This window comes from Melitaea cinxia, chromosome 16 (genome assembly GCF_905220565.1).
Source record: "Melitaea cinxia chromosome 16, ilMelCinx1.1, whole genome shotgun sequence".
In the NCBI taxonomy this organism is placed as follows: Eukaryota; Metazoa; Arthropoda; class Insecta; order Lepidoptera; family Nymphalidae; genus Melitaea; species Melitaea cinxia.
The window spans coordinates 8,298,356-8,317,715 of record NC_059409.1 but is presented as its reverse complement, the minus strand read 5'-3'; the positions used below and the strand labels follow the sequence as shown (position 1 = coordinate 8,317,715).

The 19,360-nt window shown below is 34.1% G+C and overlaps 1 protein-coding gene across 1 annotated transcript; it reads left to right on the top strand.

Moving 5' to 3' along the window:
* The first annotated feature begins 1,637 nt into the window (after positions 1 to 1,637).
* Positions 1,638 to 2,144, top strand: LOC123661260. Its single transcript, XM_045596247.1, has one exon. The coding sequence runs from the start codon at positions 1,638 to 1,640 to the stop codon at positions 2,142 to 2,144; it is 507 nt and encodes a 168-aa protein (XP_045452203.1).
* Positions 2,145 to 19,360: the final 17,216 nt, after the last annotated feature.

The following is a 19,360-nucleotide window of genomic DNA, read 5'->3' as shown; positions in this document are numbered from 1 at the left end:
GCTCTAGCCAATCAAGCCATGGAACGATGTACCCGCTAGATCGAAATTTTTGATATGATGATTTTATTTTCGGTTTAAGCGAACCGTGGCGCCGTCTATAGTGAGTTCTTTACAGAAACCCGTAACTATTCAAAGTTTCATATTACAATGAAAATCTTTGACAGGAGACGACACCATGCTATTTTTAATATGTACGATTTTATTTTTGTGCTATACACACATTAGGAATTCTAAACATTTTTGAATATTATATCAAAAATTTACCGAAAATAAAATCATCATATCAAAAATTTCGATCTAGCGGGTACATCGTTTCATGGCTTGATTGGCTAGAGCGCCGACACGGTCAGTCGGAGACGCAGTTTCGATCCCCGCTGGAACGGTCAATTTTTGATATGATATTCAAAAATGTTAAGAATTCCTAATGTGTGGGTAACACAAAAATAAAATCGTACATATTAAAAAATTATAATTTTTCATTTTGCTGTTCTTCTCTTCTTTTATGTTCTCTCGCTACCTGCGGTAATGTTAAAACGCTCGTCCTAAGCTGACGTAAATAAAAAATTCTTTAAATTACTACAAACGAGAATTACATTCAAAAACTTGGTTGAACATGAATTCAAAGTGTCTATGAGTTAGTGATAATTATTTATTCTAAAGTGTGGTGTTACAATCGTATAAACTTGTGATATCTGACGGTGATTTTAAACGCTAACCAGTGAATTTTGAATTGTGACTGCTTCCTAAACATTGGTGACTCATTGACCATGTGCTGTAATTTATTACTCATCGCCTTACAAACGTAAATCGGTTTTTCGCCGATTATTGTAGAATATCATTGGTGCAAGGCAAATGCGTCCACATACAATCATTTGCATTGAGGGTCAACTCCAAGTTCGATTCCTGTCGACATTTCATTTTTGCTTCATTTTATTTGCGTTTTTATAACATTCATGATTTAATATAAAGTAAGTGTAGTGCTATTGACCATAAAAAACATTATCAACTTAACATATTATTTTTTTTTATTATAATCTATTAGTAGTTTTCATTAACAATGGATAAAAGTAGTTTATGCGCTGGTTGTGAGTCTTCGATCAGCGAGTCATACATGAAATGCGCGTCATGTAAACTAAAATTTGACATATTATGCGTCGGGCTTACCGAATCGAGCTATAAAAAACTACCAAAATCTCAAAAAAATTCGTGGCTGTGTATAATATAAACTGTCGTAGTAGAATTACGAACAGTGACAACACTAATACCCCAGTACGACTGGCGCCTGATTTGGAATCCAGGAACTTCTTGCATGCTGAAATTCTCCCACAGTGAACGTCACTATGCGCTCAAAGGAAAGATTTGAGAGAGCGTCCTCGTACGAGCTGGACACGCACACGACACCCGATCTAATAAGAAAAATTGTACGTGAAGAAATACAGATTGCGCTCAGAGACTCTTTGGAAAATAGTGTCGGAAAAATGTGTAGTGAGATTAAGGAATTCAGAGAATCTCTCACTTTCTTGAACTCGCAGTTTGAAGAGATAAAGTTCAAGACCAAAGAAACAAATGGTACGATCGAGAAATTGGACAGGGAAAATAAAGATCTTCGTTAAATTGTAGACAACCTAAGGCAGAAGATGAACCATATGCAGCAACAATCACGATCGAATAACATAGAGATACAATGTGTTCCTGAGCATAGATCTGAAAACTTGTACACAATGGTTAAACAACTTGTCTCAAAGGTCAAATATGATGTCTCGGAGGGAGACGTTCTACACTGTACGCGCATTGCTAAACTGGATCATAAGTCAAAACGGCCTAGAACGATTGTTATGATGCTTAGTTCTCAAAAAATAAGAGACACTATTCTGGCGGCATGTACAAAGTACAATAAAGCGAATCCAAGGGACAGACTACATGCAACTCACCTTGGAATATCATGTGAAAACATAGTTCCTATCTTCATTACTGAGCACTTGTTACCTGTTAACGAGAGTTTGCGAGCAGTGACAAGAAAGAAAGCCAAGGACTTTAATTATAAATACGTGTGGGTTTGTAACGGCCACATTTTCCTCCGCAAAACAGAATTTTCCGAGCGTATACTGATCAATAACATGGACAAATTAAAGAACTTACTCTAGTGTATTGGGAAAAGAGCACATTATAGGTCAACAACTGTTAAATTCTCTGCTATTAACATATATTACCAGACTGTCAGAGGCTTAAACGCCAAAATCGCGAACTTTTATCAAAATGTATGCACCAATAATTCTGCAAACCAAAATTCTGCTTGCGCAATCCCTTCTTTTACCTATCCTCGATTATGCAGATGTGTGCTACTTAGATGTGACAAAGGAGCTACTTAATAAATTAGAGCGTCTACAAAATCTTGCGATACGCTTCATCTTTGGTTTACGTAAATACGATCACATTACTCAATTTCGTACTCAACTTAAGTGGCTCCCAATCCAACTTCGCCGTGATATGCACATCCTTTCTTTTCTCTATAACATACTCCATGACCAAAATGCTCCCTCCTACCTTCGGTCCCGTTTCCTTCTTTCTCCTACCCCAACACGATCTAGAAGGTCTTGCCTCACATCGATGCTTGAAGTCCCCAGGCATAACACCAACTTCCTCCTCAATTCATTCACAATACGCGCTGCAAAACTTTGGAATCATTTACCGAGAGTGATCCAAGACAGCACTTCAATTTATGCTTTCAGGGACGGGCTAAGAAATCATCTTCTCTCTGAAGCTATGAACCTCTTATAATTGTTGTACTCTCAATATATGTATGTATGTATGTATGTTTGTATGTATGTATGTGTATATGTATGTATATGTGTATGTATGTATTTATGTATGTATATGTGTATGTATGTATGTGGGTATGTATGCATGTATATGTGCATGTATCTGTGTATGTATTTAAGTATATATGTATTTTATATCACTAATTTTGAATGTATATATTGCAAAATAATTACATGGCTTTTTTTATTAATTTATAAGTTTTTGTTCAGTTTTTTTTCACTTTATCACAAATGCGCTTATGAGTCCCGCGATAACATCTTCTCTTACCACCATGGGTAGACTGGTAGAGATCTCTTACAGAGATAAGTTCGCCCTTGCAAACATTCTGTGTAAAAATGACTTGTAATTATGTTTTTTTTTAAAGTGCAATAAAGAATATATATAATCATGAAATTATAGTTCTTACGGACCTGGTTACAGGAGTCTTGAGCTCAGAATTATTTGATGATCGATACATTCTTTATAGAAGAGATCGCTCTACTTCAGGTTTTCATAGTGATAAAGTCGGGGGCGGAGTCTTGGTGGCAGTCGATAAAAGACTAAACTCTCGACGACATATAAATTTTGAAAGTAAGTGTGAGGATCTCTGGATTAGCATTGACATAATCAGCTGCGATAAGAAGAGAGACAGGCTTTTGATCTGCGCTGTTTACCTTCCTCCACCAGTGAAAACAGAAATACTGGACCATTTCATACGTAATTCAAATCAAGTGCTGGACAATATAAAGTTCAAACTAATCTTGGGTGACTTTAATCAGAGTAATATAGTTTGGAATGATAGTGCATTGGTAGCTCACCAGTCTGGAACCATTCTCTGTGACATATTGCTCGATTTCATTAATTTACATAAAATAAATAAAATAAAAATAAAAATAAAAAATAAAAAAGCCTTTTATTCCATGCATTTACAGAATATATAACAAAATTTGATTCAAAAATTACATGCTTAATTATTATTTGATTATTATTATTATTATTAGTGTTTTTTTTTTACTATTACAGAATATAAATCAAAAACAAAAAATTAACAATATATAAAAAAGAATCGGTTGTATGTATCTTATAGAAAATTGGAATAATCAAATATATTATAATATAGGTAAATTATTAATATTCAAGTTATTATTCTATTTGTTATTTTAGTTTATTCCTATTATTATTTTAATTAATTCTTTTCATTATTATTATTATTATTATTCTAATTTATTATTTTAATTTTTACATGCATGGACCCCTCTCAGGTGAAGGCCTCCTCCAAAGATTTCCATTTGTCTCTGTCTCTGGTGACATAAATCCAGTGCGGTCCAGCGATTTTTTTAATGTCGTCCTCCCAGCGTGTGTACGGTCTACCGACTCGCCGCTTGCCCTGTGGACCGTCCCATGTAGTTATTTAAGATGTCCATCTCTTGTCGTTAAGTCGTTTGAGCATATGTGACCGCATCTACGGTTTTGGTTAAGCTTCTTATCCTTGTGTGACGGATTCTGTGAGATTTTCTTATATTCAGCATACTTCGTTCCATTACCCTCTGGCACGTTATTATTTTATTCTTGATGTTATTCGTAAATTTCCATGTCTGGCAAGCATATGTAAGACATGGTAAAATGCAAGAGTCCATCATTTGCCTTTTCACTTCTATTGGCATGTTACTTTTCATTACTTCTCTGTAACTCCAGAACTTATTCCACGTAATTCTTGTTCTGCGCTCTACCTCTAGTTCGTTACTATTGCTGGCCATTGTTATTTGTTTCCCCAAGTAGATATATTGTTCCACGTACCGCAAAGGTTTATCTTCTAGTGAGATGATTCTTTTAAAACTGTTTGTCATGATCTTTGTCTTTGTCAGGTTTATTTCTAATCCAACTTGTCTGCTAGCTTTGTGTAATGACTGTATCATTAGCTCTAAGTTGCCGCCGGTTTCAGATAGCAGTACCAAGTCATCCGCGAACCTTAAGTGATTCAGGTCTTCTCCTTTGATATACAAGCCGTACTTTTTCCAGTCTAATTGTTTTATAACATATTCTAATACTGCAATAAATAGTTTTGGAGATAGTGGTTCCCCTTGTCTTACTCCTCTATTGATGCTGAAATCGGGGCCAGTTGAATCCAGTTTGATTTTACTGACGCTGTTGCTGTATATATTTCTTATTACTTGTATGTACTTTTTTTCTACTCCTTGTTTACTTAGTGCTTCCAATATACTTGTGTGTGAAATTGTGTCAAAGGCTTTCTGGTAATCTATGAAGGCTATGTAGAGCGGTCTTCGTTTCTCTTGGTATTTTTCAATAATAAGTTCCAGAGTGTGTATGTGGTCTATGGTTGAATATCCCTTCCGAAAGCCAGCTTGTTCTATGGGCTGTCCCTTTTCTAAAGTTTCAGATATTCTTCTATTAATTATATAGAGGAGAAGAGTTTGTAAAGAGTTGGTAGAAGGCTTATTGGCCTATAGTTGGCGATGTCATTGGGGTTTCCTTTTTTATAGAGCAAGTTTATGGTGGATTCCGACCATTGTGCAAGTGTATTCGCAGTTTTGAGTATTAAATTAAATAACGAGGCCAGTGGTGATGCTAGTATTTCGCATCCATATTTAATTGCTTCATTGGGAATGAAGTCTGGGCCTGTGCTCTTCTCCAATTTTAACTTATTAGCTGCTTGTACAACTTCCAGTTCGCTGATATAGTTTATATTATTTTATTTTATTTTATTTTTTTTAGGACAACTTACAAAACATACACTAATACAGATTTTAAAAATAAATGTTTACAATAATTTGCTGAGTGTTGTTTTATTTACAAGTTGCCACGGCGTGGTATTTTCTAGATTTTCGTGATTGTTGAAGGCTTCCTGTTTATTTTCATTTGTCTGTTGTGTATTCAAACTATATAAGTTTTTGTAGAATTCTGTAGCAATATTTATTATTTCTCTACGGTTGTGTGTTGTTTCTCCTGATTGATTTAATCCCTCAATCCATACCTTATTTGTTCGAAGTTCTTTAATCGCTTTTTTGAAGCTTTTTCCTTGTGTAAGGTATGTTTGTATTCTTTGATTCCGGTAGTTTTTATAGTCATATTTTATATATTTACTCGTTAGTTTATATAGTGCGCTAAGTTCGTTCTTTTCTGATCGGGACTTGACTGGCTTCTTTTGTAATATTTGTCTCCTTTTTAGTAGCGTAGTTGTACTCTCTGAGAGAATTTTGTATCTAGTGTGGGTAGGCTTAACTTGTCGTGCTTGTTGTAGACTGACGTTGATAACATGTAATAATTTGTTATAAAAATCCTGCACTGTCGTTTCCAATTCATTAATTTACATGGCCTTAGACAATTCAATAATATTCAGAATCACAAATTAAAGATTTTGGATCTTGTTCTCAGATTGTTCTTAGTGTTGTGGACTCTTTGCATCCCCCACTGGAATTTGTAATCTCCATCGGATGTAGCAGAGCTGTAATAAAAAATCAAATGCGGCGACAAATTAAATAAAGAGCTTGTAAGAGTGGATTGGTGCGGTGAGCTTAAGGGAGACCTTACGGTGGACGCAATGTTGGACATTTTTTATGGAAAAATATACGAACTAATTCGTCATTTTGTCCCCTCGCGAAAAGTTTCAAGCAGATAGTATCCGGCTTGGTTCTCCAAAGACCTAATAACGTAATTTCGGGTTGTCTGGAAGAAATGGCTAACTAGCCATAAGACCGCCTCTTGTACTACACATTCTTAAGTTGTCTGTATTATTATTATTTTGTATTTGCATATTGTGGTGTACAATAAAGAGTAAATAAATAAATAAATAAATAAATAACGTTGCAGAGAAAAAAATACAAGTACCATGTAAAAGTTAAGAAATTCGGAAGCCCACACGATATCTTCAGTTTTTAGTTACTTCGCGATAGATGCTTAAGGCTCTAAGCCTACTGCTATAATAACTACATCGCAAAACTTGAGAGTAGCTTAAAACAAAATCTAAAGCTTTTATGATCACACGTGAAATCAAAAAGACTAGACATTCATTCGTACCCTAGCTGTATGACCCTCAACAATAGCACTGCCACCGAGGAAATGGATATTTGTAATCTTTTTGTTGCGAACTTTGCCTCCGTCTATCCTTCTGTCAATGCAACTTCCTCTTTACTGCACATTTCTGATGGTGGAGTTGGTACAAATAATTTTGTCACCAGTGCGTTCTCACAAAGGGAAATTTTAAAGCCACTGGAATACCTGGATCCTTTTAAAGGTGCAGGGTCCGACAACCTACCATCAATATTTATCTCCAAATGTGCCGGACCTCTCTCTTGACCCCTTGAAATTGTACTTGTACTGAAAAAACTTCTGTGTCGACAGCTTACCTGGCACCTGAAACACCACATGTCCGCGGACCAGCACGGTTTTCTACCTAACAGATCAACTTGTACGAGCTTTGTCTCGTTTGCTGACGAGCTGGCGGTGTCTGTTGACTCTGGGTCGCCTGTTAACGTCGTTTACACGGACTTTAGTAAAGCGTTCGATCTAGTAAGTCACCCTATTCTGTTGGACAAACTCTCGCGATAAGGAATTGGCAACAATATTCTTAAATGGCTTCACCTCTAATCCATATTTGACTCCGACGGGCGTACCACAGGGATCGCATCTTGGTCCTATATTATTTAACATCTTTATAAACGTCATCCCTAACAACATCCGCCACTCACACTGCCACTTATTCGCGGATGACCTCAAAATCTCTTATGTGTGATCTGTTAAAAGTCGGCGCGATTAATTGTTTCTTCAGGAGGATTTGGAGGGCTTGGCGAGTTGGTGAGGCAAAAATTAGATGACGTTAAACGTGAATAAGTATAGCGTTATAAGGTTTTCCAGGCATAGATTAAGGAAAGACTGTGATTATTATGAATAAAGAATTAGCAACGGTCCACTTAAAAGGGTTGAAACTATACGTGACTTGGGAATCACTCTGGATAGATGCTTGCGCTTTGACACGCATTTTAATGTCATTTCTGCTAAGGCTCTTAGAATGCTTGGATTCATTCTGAGAAACACAAGGGAATTTAAATAGAGTGACACTGTTAGATTACTCTATAACGCATTAGTCCGAAGTTCCGTGGAGTATTGTTCTGTTGTATGGAATCCAGGCATACATAGATCGAATCGGGGTTTACATAGATCGAATCGAACGAATTCAGAGAAAGTTTTTACAGACTCAGGCGTATCGCCAGAATGTTGGATATCTGCGAGATTACTGTAGTAGGCTCGAGCATTTCAAAATGACTTCGCTGGAGGAGCGCAGACGTATGCACGATTTAGTATTTCTGTACAAACTGATAAACGGTGTACTTGATTGCCCTCAACTTCTGAATAAATTAGATATTAATGTACCCACTCGAATGCCGAGACATGTTGTTGTCTTGTTGTTTGTTGTTTTTTGTTATTAATCAAATAACTACAATTGTTCATTTATTGACTATGTTGCACTTTTGATCTTTTCTGTGTTCCCTATTTGTTATATTCATTATTACTATTATTTTTTTTAATTATTGTCTTAAAGACCTAAGAAATTGTTAAATTATTAAGTTGACCCAACTGTAATTTTTTTTTAATATAGAATAATTTTATTGTACTAATATAATTAACAAATGCGACGTTTTGATAATTTGCTAACATTATTATACAATCATATTTAAATGTGACTAATTGTAAAAATATGTATTACTATTTGATTGATTATTCGAGCGTCATTATTGTAAATGCCGTGCCCAACTGTAATTGTGGGTACACGAACATTTTAACAAAATGTACGTACGCTAAATAGTTTGCTGTGTACCTTGCATTGATGAGCCCTGAATAAATAAATAAACAAATAAATAAATTATTATTTTGTAATAATTTTTCTTTTTTATGGTACACTTTTGCGTGTTGTTTTAAATTAAAATTAGCATATTAAAATCAGACAGACAAGCATTTTTTTAACGTTACAGCAGAAAGTAATCTAGTATAGATTACTTTTTTCACTAAAGACATAGTCGAATTCGTTCAACCAAATAAACTTTTTAGTTTTATAATATACTAGCTGACCCTACAAACGTTGTTTTGCCATAAATGTTGTTAACCCCCTTAATCCCCCCCCCCCCTATTAACTTCATCATTGCAGCCTACCGCAGTCCACTGCTGGACATAGGTCTCCACAAGTAGAAAAAAGTCAGGCTCAACCAGATCATGTATCTGGACCGGATCAAGATAGAATGAGGCATGTCAGATCCGACAAGCTCTATCAGGACCAGGTCTGGTCCAGACAAGGATAGCCTGATGTAAAATATAATCAAGTATGGTAAGGCGCGTAATACGCGAACTGAGCCTGAACCGTGGTGTCGATGTTTTTAAGCGCACTTAGTTATATATATATATAGTTATCAGAACAGTCTAGCAGGGAGTCCATTTCTACACAGTGGAGCAATCGTAAGTAGTAGGAAATAGTTAATTAGTAGTTAATTATTAGAAGTTAACAAATAAAATTTAATTAATAACAATAGTTAATTAATAATAAAAAAATAATTGATATTTAAAGTAAAAACAAAAACAAATAATACACTGGAAAAAATAAACGGAAATAAATATAATGATAATTATGTTAAGTAACAAATTTATAATATCAATTCACTTTTTTTTTATTAAACAATTTTTTCAAGAATATTACATTCGTGTTTTTTAAATGACCGGACAGGATATACCCGACCCGTACCAGGCAAGGTATGTAACGCAGATGATTGATCTGGACCCGATTAGGAAATCTCATCTCATCCTGATCAGGTCCAGACAAATCTACTGCGTTACATATCTTATCCGGTCCAGATCAGGCATGCCCGGTCCGGTCCTTCTAAGGAACACGAAAAACTTTCTACTTGGGTATTAACTTAGGGATATGAAAAATAAATGTTGGCCAGTTCTCAGACCTACTCGGTGTGCACACAAAATTTCATAAAAATTGGTCCAGTCGTTTTGAAGAAGTATGGTAACTAATATTGTGACACTTGAATTTTATATATAAGATTAATAAACAATATATTCCAATTGTATGTACTAATAGATTACTGTTAACAATATGTTTAGTGGTTCTAGAACAATTAAAATATATCAGGAAGGAGACGTTAAGCAAATGTTTGTCACAGAAAATAATCCTGAGAGGGTTGTTATTACATTAGCAAACAACAGTAGGTATATTTATTTAATCGTTTATTGAACTGTGCTATATATAAAGCGTTTACAAATCTTATACATTTTAAATCCACTACTCCTACAGTTACCAGTAACATAGGATTTATTAATTTTGCTATTTATCGTAGAAAAATTTTTGTTATGAAATTTACAAATCTCTTATATTCTATTATACGTAAAATCTTTATTGTTAGCGCAACATAGTATGCAACGTTAAGTTATTAAGGATTCAAAATAAGTGCAAAGTTCCTATAATAAGGCTTCGGTTTGGTACAATCGAGGTAACGATGAGAACATACAATTGTTCATAATGGCGAACAAGACAGTGAAAAAAATATTACCATTGATATACCTAATCAATTTATATGATTTTTATACATCTCTTATCGTAACATTAACGAACAAAAAATAAAAAATAATTATTATCGGTCTCGGTATGAATTTGGACAAAACGGTACTGATCGACGGTATCCATTGACCACACCATTCACGCTTCATCCTGTAATATCCCACTTCTGGGCATAGGCCACTTTCCACATGTAGGAGAAGGATCAAAGCATAATCCACCGCCTTGCTCTAATGCGGGTTGGCGGATACACAAATGTCACACTATTCAACTAGGCCAAAATAACGTCGAAAAAGAAGCTGATAGGAGAAGGATTCGGTTGGGCTGGGCAGCGTTTGGTAGGCTTCTTCGAGTCTTCACTTTGAAGATTTCGCAATGCTTGTTCAGGAATAGGATCAGAAATGAAACTATCCGCGAGAGAACGAAACTAAACGACATAGCTCACAGAATTAGCAAGTTGAAGTGGCAGTGGGCTGGTCACCTGTGTCGCTGGACCGATGGCCGCTGGAGCAGACGTGTTCTGGAACCTGGAGTAGCGATCGCATGTTGGCAAACATAGTATGGGACGCCCTCCGGTCCGCTTGACCGAGGATTGCCGGTGGTGGCTGGATGACAATTGTGAAAAACCGGGATGTATGGCGCAAAATTTAAGGGCCTATGTCGAGCAGTGCACTACGATATGCTGAAGTGTATTTCGAAGATTTATTTTGATTTATATTATAGATAGATATCCAAGTGATTATTTGACGTAATTTTAAAAGGATTTTTTTTTTATTTACTCAGTACGCTTATATCATTCAAATCACTAGTGGGATGACGAAATAGGACCATACGAGACCACGATAAGTAGGTACAAAATTCAAAAGGACAAAATAACTCTAATTAGTCGTTTGAAGAAACAATAGCTTCCACTGTATCAACTCTGATAAAAGTGAATACATTTAAGTTTTTATATGTGTTTTGATGTCTAATTATGAATATAAGCCAAAGTAAAGCACATCGCATAAAGAGTATAAAATTACTTCAAATTAAATTTTTTTTACGTATAAACAAGAAAACACAAATAAAATTTTTTTTAAAGAGATTTATTATTGTAAATAAACTTTAAACAATGATTGCTTACAAAGGAACCGAATAAAAATGAGCGTATTTCAGTTTTTTTTTTTTTAAATATCATATGGGTATTAAAGTGACGAATGAGTTCACTGTGTCGTTTTATATTGAAATCCATGTTAATTTATTTAAATGAAGTTAACTTCCTTGTAGGAAGTAAAGGAAATAAATTTTTACTATGTTTCACAACGTAATTAGTTTATTATTTTAGGTTATAATATTTGTTAATGTGAGTATGAGTCCGTATGTCACGAGTGAGTGCTTGTGTTACGTAAAGCCTACGATACGCTACATATCTTTACGAGCCTTTGTCTCGATTGCTGCCAAACGTATTGCTCGAGTAGGTACACTTACCTACAATACACAAACTAATAATTAATTACAATAACAGAAAAGGATAATCATCAAACAGAAAAAAAAAACGAGTGCTTTATACTACACGACTAAAGTAAAACTTACGAAACGTTACTATCTTTCTAGCTTCACTAAGTTATATATCCCTCTCAACTTCCGTTCGCCTCACCCGATCACACTTTTCGTAACGCTCTCGTTTCGCATTCACCAGCTTACTCCCCAAGTCAAGCGTGCGTAAAGAATTTTTAATTCAAATATCCAAAACTATAAAAACAAACCCACAAGAATATTTGTATTACGTGCGTATTTTGCAAACAAGCTGCGCCATTATTTCATTTTAAATGCGACGAATTAAATCGAAAACCAACAAACTTGTTCCGAGCTTGCAAGTCACAAGTCAGCTTCATATAATAATTACTCACGTGATGACAGATGTGGTTTAATTTAAGCTATTATTAATTGTGTCATTGCGACCATATTGGTTTTAACACAAGAACATTTTAACGGGTTATGTTATCGTATATTCCTCTCTGTCCTGAGAACATTATTGAGATTCGAAACACGTGTCGTTTATGAGTCCGCGGAAGTGCCATGTTTTTGTCTTGTTTACGCGTTGTGTCTGCGACAGTATATACGGCAGTAAAAATTATACTGTCGGCAGCCGGTAGCGGGTCACTCGCCGGCGCTGATACACTCAATAATGGCACATTGCTATAAGTTACATAAACATTTCAATGGTAGTTAAATAACTGTAAAGCTATTGAAATTTAGCAATTGAAAGTTGATGTTTATAATTACTTAATGAAAAAAATATTTAATTACCCTTGTGAACAACACGTCGAGTCTTTTAGCTGTTTCTTTTAATTGATTAAACAATTCTCAGTACAGCTGCAAATGGCTAGTTTAATGTTATATATATGAATAACTTTTTTAAATCAGGAAGTTGTTATATTAAATTATATTAATGTATATAAAATACCTACCCTACAATATAACGCTGTATTGAGTTTTTATACCAGACAGCTTAATTGGTACTTGCGGTTACTAGTCGGCTCATATGAATTTTAGCATCATGTTTTATAGCCTATTAGTCAATAACAAGTTTAAATGTAGCCAATAGGTCTATACTAGCACCTTAAACCACATTTTCACCTTTTATTACATGGATTGCAATTGTTGCTGTAAGATTACTTGATATTATAAACCGACTTAAAAAAAAGGAAGAGGTTACTCAATTCGACCGTATATATATATTATGTATGTTCGGGGATAACTCCGTCGTTTATGAACCGATTTTGATATTATTTTTTTTTTGGAATGGAGATATCCCTAGTTTGGTACCATGATAAGGAAACCAGGATCTGATTTATTTATTTATTTATTTAATTAGAACCACCAACAGAATTGCATGTTTAAAAAATTTACAATTAGATATATGCAAAGGTATTAAGTATATACATATAATTCCTCTTAAAGGTAGTTACAGCATGCGCTTTAGACAATTGAGTCATCAGCATCAAAAGATTTTAAACATATAGGATTTAAATTAAAAAAAAATACATACAAAATAAAGAACTAAATACATAACTATTACTATTATAAATTAAGATAAGTTAATATTAGTGCTACATAACTTTTGATTTGAGGAATCAAATGACTTTAATAGTTTCTTTTTAAATACAGCTAAGTTATCTGCAAAGATGTCTAATGACTTGTTTTTAACTGTAAATTCTCTGTAGAGCCTACTCAGTCTAGGGATGAGGGAATAATAACCGAGGTTTGTTCTCTGGGTTTTATAAGCAAATAGTGAAAGGGGATATCGTGGTATGCGAGAGGGAACGTTAATTGAAATTTTGCTTAGGAGTTCTGAATTATCCACAGTTCCATTCACTAGTTTGTGTAAGAATACCATATCAAGTAGCTTGCGCCGGTTAGAGAGTGAGTTTAACCGAAACTTATTTAGCCGTGAGTAGTAGGGCAATCCTTTGGTCCTGTCCAATAGAATAAAATTGCGTAAACCGTCTCTGTATACTTTCCAATCTATCTTTATGGGTCTGGTAGTTAGGGTTCCAAATGAGCGTTCCATATTCTAGCTTACTCCTTACTAATGTAGTGAATAAAATTTTTTTGGTTTTCAGTTTTTTAAATTTTTTAGAATTTCTAAAAATAAACCCCAACATCTTGCGTGCCGACCTGCATATGTTATCAATATGTACATTATAACGTAACTTACCATCAATAGTGATACCTAAATCGCGAACATACTCCAATTTCTGTAATTGGTGCGTACCAATAAAATATTTTCCCTCAACAAAAAATCGTTTACGTGTGAAAGTAATATATGAACATTTGGAAGGGTTAAGCTCCATTCCATTTAACTTACACCATTCGAAAACTCTATTGATATCTTCTTGTAAAGACTTAACGTCATGCTTATTTGTAATTTCTTTAGCAAGCTTTAAATCGTCAGCATAAATTAAACATTTGGAATTCTTGATGCAATTAGTAATGTCGTTAATGAAAATATTAAATAGTAATGGTCCTAAAATTGATCCTTGAGGAACACCAGACACAGCGAGATAAAATAGAGAATTGTGACCTTTGATAACTACGTATGAGCGTCTGTTGGCTAAATATGAAGAAATCCAAGACAAAAGAGGCCCTCCTATGCCAAAAGTTGAGAGTTTTGCCACCAGCAGTTTGTGGTTTACCCTGTCAAATGCTTTTGAGAAATCTGTGTAAACTGCATCGACTTGTCTACACGCATCTATAGATGTTGTAACGAAGTTCATGAAATTAGCTAGATTTGTTATGGTAGATCTACAGTCAATAAATCCGTGTTGAGATTCTGAGAGAGCATGGTGAACGTGGCGTGACAAGATTGGATGTAGCAAAGATTCGAAGACTTTCGATAGTGTCGAGAGTATTGATATAGGCCTGTAGTTGGTTATAGATTCACGATCGCCATTCTTATAAACAGGGACTATTCTTGCTAACTTCCATATCTCAGGATAAACACCTGTGCATAAAGATTTGTTATATATTAAGTGATGTGGTAATGATAATGGAACAGCGCATTCCTTAATGAATAAAGGAGGCAAATTGTCCGGACCTGATCCTTTTCTTACATCAAGTCCTTTCAGCTTTCTGATTATATCCTCAATGGTAATTTTAATATTGCAAATGCTACCTGAGATAACATTCAAGACATGTGAGTAATTTTGTGAATATTCACTCGAGTCATAGACTGATGCGAAGAAATCCGCAAAGAGATTGCATAAGCTAGAGCCATCAGTGGCAATTTTATCACCAAGCTTCATCTTTGCGGGATATGTATTTGTTGACTGCTTCATATTTTTTAGATGAGTCCAGAAACTTTTAGGATTTTTCGTCAAATTATCTTCAATTGATGCAATATATCTATCATAACATTCCTTCATTAACTTGTTACTGTCGTTTCTTAGAGATTCAAAATGAATTTTATCAAGTTTGTTTTTGAATATTTTAAATTTTAACCTGTATTTATTTTTTTGTTTCAACATGGAAATTAGTTTATAGTTATACCATATAGGGAATTTACTGTTTTTACGTTTAGTCTTAGGAACATGTTTTTCAATGATTTCCCTCACTTTATTATAAAATATTGTGAGCATAGAATTGACATTAAAACAATTTGAAAATAAATTAAGCCAAGGTGTATTATTTAAATCATTGATAATATTACCATAGTTTGCCTTATAGAAGTTTAATCTTTCAGTAGTCTTTTCATCTATATTAGCTAAGTCGCTTTGTTCAAGACTAACTAATAAGGGTGGATGGTGATTGTCAACTATGCTGATAGGGTTTGGGTATTTGATGACATTGACATGCGTATTACAAGTCAGGACTAAATCAAGTAATCTTTCATTTGAATTGAAAATGTTATTAAATTGTTTCAAATTATTTTCTTCATCTGATGATGGGATCCCAGAGAAATTGAGGGAAACTCTCGAAAATCCGCATAACTTTGTACTGGATGTACTGATTTTAATGATTTTTAATTTAATCGAAAGCTGATGTTTATCAAGTGGTCACATCTAAATTTCATCGAGATCTGATTACAACTTTTGGAGTAATCTTTGATTCGTCTACCTACGTTGTATTACTTGTCGATATAATTGATGTCGGCTTTTCTTCGTTTGCCTGCAAACACAATTATTTCTGATATTAGGTAGGTACTTATAAAAATGTGAATAAAAACATTTCAAGAAAAATGTTTTATTTTGTGACAAAGATGTTTAAAATTGTCCTTATTCTTTATTCTTCTAAAGATTTGGAGCGTATTAAAAGTAATAATGTTTTATGTAATGAGGAAAATAATTTGTTATGCTCTTTAGGAGTTCGATTAATCTCATAAATAAATACGGAACGACCGGTTTCACTGGTGAGCGAAATGCAAATTTTGTTACTTCCTTTTTCTACGTTTACCCTTGGAGACGTGACTTTTAATACATATATTTAGTCAACTCAATAATATGAGTCAAGTATAAAAACGTAGGTTCCTATGTCATTTATTTGTCTTAAACCGTCGCAATCATTATTTGATTAACTCCATAAATATATCTAGTGTAAGTAATAGTTGTTACTTTTTAACCGACTTCCAAAAAAGGAGGAGGTTCTCAATTCGACTGTATTTTTTTTTAAGTATGTTACATCAGAACTTTTGACCGGGTAGACCGATTTCGACATTTTTTTTTAAATCGAAAGGTGTCGTGTGTTAATTGGTCCCATTTAAATTTATTTGAGATCTAACAACTAATTTTCGAGTTATATCTAATAATGCGTTTTTACTTGACGCTAATTTCGTCGACCTACGTTGTATTATACCATATAACTTTCTACTGGATATACCGATTTTGATAATTCTTTTTTTGTTGGAAAGGGGATGTCCCTAGTTTGGTACTATGATAAGGAAACCAAGCTCTGATGATGGGATCCCAGAGAAATCGAGGGAAACTCTTGAAAATCCGCAATGACTTTTTACTGGGTGTACCGATTTTGATAATTTTTAATTTAATCGAAAGCTGATGTTCATCATGTGGTCACATATAAATTTTATCGAGATCTGATAACTACTTTTTGAGTAATCTTTGATAACGCGTAGTTACTTGACTATTTTTTCGTCGATCTACGTTGTATTACTCGTCGATGTAATTGAAGTCGGTTTTTTTTCGTTTGTTTTATCAGCTTATCCTCTTTCTCCTCCTGGTGGATAGGGTTGGCAACGGGTTTGCAATGCTTTTTTTGTTGCAGACGTATATAAGCTACGGTACGGTCAAATCGCTTATCATAAGCTGAGCTGTACGTTTGTTTGCCGACCTAGTCATGTAAACAAAAACTTAAAAAAATAATAGTATTTTTAAACGGCCAACGTAATATCTAACATCTAAATTGTTATCAAATTTTTTAATTTTGAAGTTCAAGAATACATGAATTTTAATAAGTTTAATAAAAATGAAAATCGAGCCACCTTATAAAAATTGATTAATCAGTTTTTCACATAATTACTACTTACTTAGCATTTAAATTATGTATTTTATTCTTTAAAACTAGTTGATTCAAACCGTATTACGCGCAATATTATTATTATTATTATTTTAAAAAAAATTACTGAAATCACAGTATACAATACATAAATTCTAAAAGATTAGTGTGTTTAAACAAACATTCCCCTGCTCCATACAAATTAGGCAAAGATTAATTAATACTTCTGTCTCTGAGAATTAATTCTTAGTATATATTACGAGCCAATGTCTACTATAGTCAATTATAATCCAGAAATATTTTTTTCTGTTAATGTTGTTTGTGACAACGCGTTGGCGCAACAGTCACAGCACTGTTTTTTGGCTGTTGCGCTGGTGGTTGCGTGTTCGATCCCGCACATAGCAAACATTTGTATTGGGCATTCAGATGTTTGCCTTAGTCTGGGTGTTTGTGCAGTCCTTGTTGGGCTCCGCACCGTGCCTCGGAGAGCACGTTAAGCCGTCGGTACCGATTGTCATCATATACACCTGATAGCAATCTGTACTTATAGTAGGGAATATTTTCGCCAACCCGCATTTGGAGCAGTGTGGTCGATTAAGCTCTGATTCTTCTCCTACATGGGGAAAGAGGCCTATACCCAGCAGGGATAATATAAGGCTGAGGCTTGGCGTAGGATAGCGTTGTTTTTTATTTAATTAATTAAATATTTTGATGAACCTATTTTTATACCTTGACATCTTTTAACTTTACATGGCACACCGCTGCACTGAAATATGCCTAGAATGACAATTAATGCCTCAGTTTTAATAAGTAAGTACATAAATAAAAATAATAGCTAAGGAAAAATATATACCTATTCTATTTATCTATAAAATTTTATATACGTATCTCTACTACGATGTGATTGCTCCGATGGCGTAATACGTGGTAGTGTGTGCACTCCTTTTCTATATAAACTACAGGTAAGTATGCGAAATTTCATACTCCTCTGGTTATGCGAAATTTTCCTAAAAAGGGGAACTAAGTTTTTGCTTTACGTGTTATAGATTAGATGTACTTATATAAATTTTTGTTAGAAATAAATATAAAACAGTCGTCTGTTAGATTTAAAAGACAAGAAAGAACAAACGACTGTAAGTGTATGTTAAATGGATCAGTTTAAATTTTATTTTACATATTTTTTACCAGGATATAAACAAATAAGCCAATGTGAGTGTTTGTCTAGAACAACGTTATTTTATTCTTAGCTTTTAATATCCTTACTTCATAGTAGGCTACTAGGCACCCATAAGAAAAATAAAACGGAATCACCTTTTTTGTGATTACTTATTATTAGCTTTTAAGCTTAACATGGCGCGTGACACTATATTTTTAACCGACTTCCAAAAAAGGAGGAGGTTCTCAATTCGACTGTATTTTTTTTTTTTTTTTTTTATGTATGTTACATCAGAACTTTTGATCGGGTGGACCGATTTCGACAAATTTTGTTTTAATCGAAAGGTGGTGTGTGCCAATTGGTCCCATTTAAATTTATTTGAGATCTAACAACTACTTTTTGAGTTATATCTAATAATGCGTTTTTACTTGACGCTTTTATCGTCGACCTACGTTGTATTATACCGCATAACTTTCTACTGGATACACCGATTTGAATAATTCTTTTTTTGTTAGAAAGGGGATATCCCTAGTTTAGTACCATGATAAGGAAACCAGGATCTGATAATGGGATCCCAGAGAAATCGAGAGAAACTCTCGAAAATCCGCAATAACTTTTTACTGGGTGTACCGATTTTGATAATTTTTAATTTAATGAAAAGCTGATGTTCATCATGTGGTCACATATAAATTTTATCGAGACCTGATAACTACTTTTTGAGTAATCTTTGATAACGCGTAGTTACTTGACTATTTTGTCGTGGATCTACGTTGTATTACTTGTCGATGTAATTGAAGTCGGTTTTTTTTCGTTTGTCTGCAAACACAATTATTATAGTTATACACATG

Coding starts and splice junctions, on each gene's coding strand:
- LOC123661260 (XM_045596247.1), top strand. CDS start 1,638: ATGAACCATATGCAGCAACAATCACGATCGAATAACATAGAGATACAA.